The sequence below is a fragment of the Rhinolophus ferrumequinum genome, chromosome X (assembly GCF_004115265.2).
Source record: "Rhinolophus ferrumequinum isolate MPI-CBG mRhiFer1 chromosome X, mRhiFer1_v1.p, whole genome shotgun sequence".
Lineage (NCBI taxonomy): Eukaryota > Metazoa > Chordata > Mammalia > Chiroptera > Rhinolophidae > Rhinolophus > Rhinolophus ferrumequinum.
In genome coordinates this window covers 51,337,364-51,343,011 of record NC_046284.1, presented here as the reverse complement: position 1 = coordinate 51,343,011, position 5,648 = coordinate 51,337,364, and the positions used below count along the sequence as shown (strand labels likewise).

General features: G+C 48.3%; 1 protein-coding gene across 3 annotated transcripts; it reads left to right on the top strand.

Annotated features, from left to right (window-relative positions):
* The first annotated feature begins 672 nt into the window (after window positions 1-672).
* On the top strand, window positions 673-4,661 carry TCEAL3 (transcription elongation factor A like 3). Of its 3 annotated transcripts, none has more exons than XM_033107139.1 (3): window positions 673-2,727; window positions 3,634-3,701; window positions 4,047-4,661. In XM_033107139.1, the coding sequence occupies exon 3, from the start codon at window positions 4,074-4,076 to the stop codon at window positions 4,650-4,652; it is 579 nt and encodes a 192-aa protein (XP_032963030.1). In that variant the 5' UTR covers window positions 673-2,727; window positions 3,634-3,701; window positions 4,047-4,073; the 3' UTR covers window positions 4,653-4,661. The 3 variants fall into 3 exon arrangements, with proteins under 3 accessions (XP_032963030.1, XP_032963049.1, XP_032963039.1); XM_033107148.1 differs by lacking the exon at window positions 673-2,727 and adding an exon at window positions 2,894-3,053; XM_033107158.1 differs by lacking the exons at window positions 673-2,727; window positions 3,634-3,701 and adding an exon at window positions 2,893-3,053.
* The last annotated feature ends 987 nt before the right edge of the window (window positions 4,662-5,648 follow it).

Here is a 5,648-nt window from a genome sequence, read left to right as displayed (position 1 = left end):
TTTTGTTACTGGTATGTATTGAGTATTACAATTTTAATAGAGTTTTCCTTTCTTAAAATGTGTATATATTTTTTTGGCACCCTCTGTATATATAGTTGACATACAATATTATTCTACTTCAGCTTCACATGTGTAGCACAGTGGTCAGACAGCTACACAGTCTATGAAGTGATCCCCCCATAAATCTAGTGCCCATCTGGTACCTTTCATAAACTTTACAACATTGTTGATTGTATTCCCCTTACTGTATTTCATATCCCCATGACTACATTGTGGCTACTAATCCCTTCAGCTTCTCACTCATCCACTTCCCCATCTAGCAACCAACAGTTTTTTTTTTTCTATATCTCTTGAGTCTATTTCTGTTTTGTTTGCTCATTTATTTTGTTCTTTAGATTCCACATATAAGTGAGATGAAGTGGTATTTGTCTTTCTCAGTCTGACTTATTTCACTTAGCACAATATTCTCAAGGTCCATCCGTGTTGCAAATGGTAAGATTTCATTCTTTTTTATGGCCAAGTAATACTCCATTGTATAAATGTACCATAGTTTCTTTATTCAGTCGTCTATTGGTGGGCATTTCGGTTGTTTCTATATCCAGGCTATTATGAATAGCGCTGTAATAAACATAGGGGTGCATATATTTTTTCAAATTAGTGTTTTGGATTTCTTTGGATAGATACCCAGAAGTGGAATTGCTGGGTCATAATGTATTTTCCATCTTTTTGACTACCTGTGCAGCCTATGGATAGTTCCTTCAGAACATAATTTCTAGTTCTTTAATTCTCTCGAGTTGTTTCTAATCTGCTGTTAAAGTTATCCATTGAGTTTCTGATTTCAGCTAAGTTATTTTTTAGTTTTAGGATTTCCTTTTTTTACCCCCACTTTTTCTGGTTTCTAGTTCCCTACTGAAATTTTCAAGATTGGGTTTTATTTATCTGAATACACTAAGCATTGTGGTTTTAATAGTCTATCTGATAAATCAAAGCTAATGGATTTGTTTGTGTTGTCTGTTGTGTCTACTGCTTCTTACTTAATGATGCCTTTTTTCTTTGTGTTTCTAGTTATCTTTGTGTGTCGGCATTATACTTGAACAATTGTTTATTGAAATAATTTGAGGACTAGGATGATGGAATCTTACTCCAGAGATTTTGTTTGCATTGGTCGGCCCCTAATGGTACTTCCTCTCTGGAACCACCATGATCTATGTTCAAAGCTTAAAGTTGACTAGTCCACCTAGATGTTGCAAAGCCAAGCAAAAAGACTTTGTGAGGGCTAGCTTATTTCCAGTTTACAATTATCCATAAAGTGAAACATTTGAGGTTCCCCTCATCGTATGGGTGATGGTTTGTTAGGAAACCTTTCCCCTTTTAATGAGCCTTGAGTGTTGATTTTTGTTACTCTAGTGCCTTGAGTCTGCTCTAGGTTCAACTCAGTTTGGCACTGGTTTATTCCTTAGCCACCGATGTCCTCAAGACAAATACAGTTAACTATGTGAGTACTGAAAGAAAACAGGTAAATTCCTCTTTGACCTCATGTAGGAAAAGAGCTCTTAACTATGAATCAAAATCTAGATGAAGTAAAAGGAAAAAAGTATGATAAATTTGACTACTTTTTAAAATGTATGGCAGAAATACACCACAAAGTCAAAAAGCAACTAACTGGAAGTAAATATTTGCAACGTAATTTGCAACGTATGTAACAGATAAAGGCCTAATATAGTTAATGTATAAAGAATACTTGAAAAACAAGGGGAGAAGGACCAACAACCCAATAGAAAAATGTGGAAAAGACATGAACAATTTATGATACTAAAATTATTATTAAGCAGAAATGCGAGGGCGGGCCTGGGGGCTCCAGCGCTGTGTTCCTAGAGCTGAGGTTGCTGGTTCAATTCTCACATGGGCCAGTGAGCTGCGCCCTCTATAGCTAAGATTGTGAACAGCAGCTCTCCCTGGAGCTGGGCTGCCCTGAGCAGCAGGAGGTTGGCACAAGCTGTCATGGGAGGCTGTGTGCTGCTGTGGGCTACTGTGTGCTGCCCATAGCCGGCGAGATCTGCCAGGAGCTGCTGTGAGCAGCCCACCTATGACTGACCCGACTTCCTCAACCCAGGGAAGTGCAAGGTTCCTTATACCAGCATGGGCCAGGGAGCTATACCCTACACAACTAGACTGAGAAACAACAGCTTGAACCGGAGTGGGGGGGGGGGGGGAGGAGGCGGAAGAAAGAGGGAAGGAAAAAAAAAGAAATGCAAAATAAAACAGTGAGATACTACTTCTCACCTATCATATTAGTAAAAATTAAAAAGTATGTCACATGTTGGGAAGGGTGTAGGGAAACGTACTCTATTATATTGCTGGTGGGAAAGCAAAAACAGGTATGAGGCTCAGAGGAGGGGAATAGCCTCGAGACACAGACTTGGAAATCATCTGTCTTAGTGGGAAACGAACAGAGATCATCCAGGGAGGGAGAACGTGTGGACTGAGAAGAGGGGAGGCCCAGGAATACCGCTACTCAAGGTGGCCGCGCAGCTTCCTGGCGGGCACCACTGCCAGGGCTTGAGTCAGGCACAGCCGGTGTTGGAAGCCTGTTGGAAGCCGGCTGTGGGGCTCCGTGGCTGAGCGCTCTTGGCGAAGTCGGGTACCCTCCCTGTGATCAGCAGTCACACCTGGCGAGAATGCGCATCTCACAGGAATGCTGGGCGAGGACTTGAGAAGATGTGCCAGGTAAATACAGCACCTGCGGTCAGGAAGCCTCCGCTTCCTGCTCTCTCGGTGACTCCCCCATTGCCACCACACCCGCACCCGGGTCGCCCCTGCTGGGTCCTCGGGGATGGGAGTGAGGAGGGCGGGTCCGGGGCTGAGCTCGGGTGACGCGGCGCTCACGTGACTGGCTGGGCGCCCTTGTGGGCTGCAGACCTGGCGCCCGCCCTGCGGTGCCGTCCTGGCGCCCACCGCTCCCGTCGCCTGTGTGGAACCAGCTCCCTGAGCTGCCCAGGCGGCGGGCGGGCTTCCGCGAGCACGAGGAGGCGCGGGCCTGGCCCGGGCCGCAGGTCAGTGTGCAGCTGGGCGCTGTCGGCGGCCCGGGCAGGGGAGGGGGTGGATGCGAGCAGGATCCGTGAGCCGCTGCGGGGCGGGGGTCGGAGGGGGGGAGAACGAGGGGTCCGAGATTGGGGAGAAGGGGGTCATGGCGCAGGCATGGGCAGGTGGGGAGGGAGCACCCCGCTAGAGACCCTGCCGCCTCCTCGGCTCCCCAACTGTGTGCCCTCCATCCATTCTCGAGCCTAAAATGGGGTGGAGCCCCTGCAGTGCGACAGTGAAACGTAGGCATGTTCTGGGAATCACCCCCTTCTCACACACTGCGCCTATGAGGAAATATTGACCTTCGCGAAAAGGGGGTGAGGGTGGGGCAGGTTGCCTGCAGGGGAGGGGGACACAGAGGCCCAGTAGTTTGGACAGCGTCCTGGTCTGGTGTTGGAGGCCTGAAAACAAATATTGTGATTGGGCTGGGGGAGGGAGGGAGGGAATGATAGGGGAGGGAAACATTGAATGTTGAATGTGGAGGGTGTGGATTGGGGAAAGGGCTCTCAGTCCACTGAGCCCGCAGCCCCTGCCTCTGTCTCCTATCTGCAGGTCTGCCTGTGTGTCACCAGCACTTGGAAGGCTAGAAAAGGAGGAGGAACCTGTCAGAATTCCTGCAGGTCAGTGAAAGGGGGGGAGGCCCTGGACAGGAACTGAGGGGGAGTGTGGAGGCCCAGCTTGGGCAGAATTTGAGGGCCCACACCCATCCCACCTCCACATACAACATACACACACCCCACCACCCCGAAGGATGGTACAGAAGGTGGTAGGGCCTGCTAGGAAAACGGTTGGCTCACGTGTGTGGAAGGAATGGTGATGGAAAGGGTGGCAGAAGGCCAGGTCAGGGGAACCCTGACAAGGGGCGAGATGCCAGTACTATCTGGCCCTGCATTTCACATCCCAGCCTTCAGTCTCCCTTGTCTCCTCTTTGTCTCCTCTTACCCCCACCCCACCCCACCCCTCAGGACAGGAAAAGGAGGGGACATCTCAACATGGAAAGACTCTACAATGAAAATGAAGGAAAGCCAGAAGATGAAGTAAATACAGAAGATGAAGGAAAGTCAGATGAGGAAGAAAAGCCTGAAGTGGAGGGGAAGCCAGAACATGAGGGACAGCTCCAGGACCAGGGACAGCCAGATGATGAGGGACAGCCAGATGATGCGGGGAAGCAAGAAAAGCAGGGCAAGTCTGAAGATGAGGGAAAAGCACGTGGTGAGGGCAAGTCAGAACCCCAGGCAAAGCCAGGGAGCGAGCCGCGGGCTGCCGAGAAGCGCCAGGCTGAAGATTATGTGCCTCAGAAAGCAAAACGAAAAACAGACAGGGGGACAGACGATTCCCCCAAGGACTATCAGGAGGACTTACAGGAAAGGCATGTGGGCAGTGAGATGAGAGAATGTGGAGATGTGTCAAGGGCTCAGGAAGAGCTAAGGAAAAAACAGAAAATGGGTGGTTTTCATTGGATGCAAAGAGATGTGCAGGATCCATTCACCCCAAAGGGCCAAAGAGGTATTAGGGGAGTGAAGGGCAGAGGTAGGGGCCAAAGGGGCTTACATGATATCCCATATGTTTAACGCCCTCGGCCTTCAATTCTGATTTCTCTGATGAGAATATTGCCCACCCTGCTTTCCCTGGCAGGCATTTGCCAGGCCATGTGCTTTAACCTTAAGCTGATAGTTTGCTTTAGGTGTCACTCTTGTTGCCAGTAGCCTTTTGATCCAACTACAGCACTCTGTTTCAGTAGGGGATTTCCCCCCACGTGCATGGAAAAGATGTCCATGGTACTTTGTAAAATAACAAAGAAAAATGTTTTCAGAACTGCATATACGGTATCAGCCCATTTTTGTAAAAACATTGTTTGCCTAATGCATTTGGGCACAGAGAAAACCCTGAAGGTGTGTACACTGAAAAGAAGAGGCGATTCCTCTATGGTGGCCCAAAATAGGTCTTGCCTGTCCTCAGGAATGAGTGCAGTCACCTGATGGTTAGGCACCTCCATGCCATTCCTCAGCAGGCGTGCCCATCCCCAGGTTGTCCCCGAGTTGGAACCATGTCAGGGGGCACTGAGGCCCCTTCTCCTGGGTCCACTACCGTCCCGTGGCTCCCACCTTGTGTGATTCTTTTTCTTTGCTTTTGTCACTCATCACTTTTTCCTAAAGGATATATGGGGTATGTTTGTTATAATAAAAAAGAAACCTAGAAATCAATACATGGTAAACAATTGAAATGTTCAGTGAGCTTATGAGGGTAATAAAGACACTTGAAATTCTTGTCAGAATGTAAAATGGTAAGTATTAATAAAACACATTACCTCTAGGGATCATAGCTTAGAGGAATCAACCTGGTGGTTATAACAGGTCCAAGTCTGTAAGGGTCAGCCTTGTCATCTGAAATGAGATTAAAACTTGCCTCACAGACTGCTGAGTGGATCAGTGGAGGTACTGAGTACGTGAGCTGTGCTGGGCTGGCTCCTTTGAAGTAGTAGGACTGGACCCTGTCAGACACTCAGGAGGGCTGAAGGTAGGGCTCACCTGTGACCGGGAACAAGTCCAAGCAGCTGAGAACAGTAT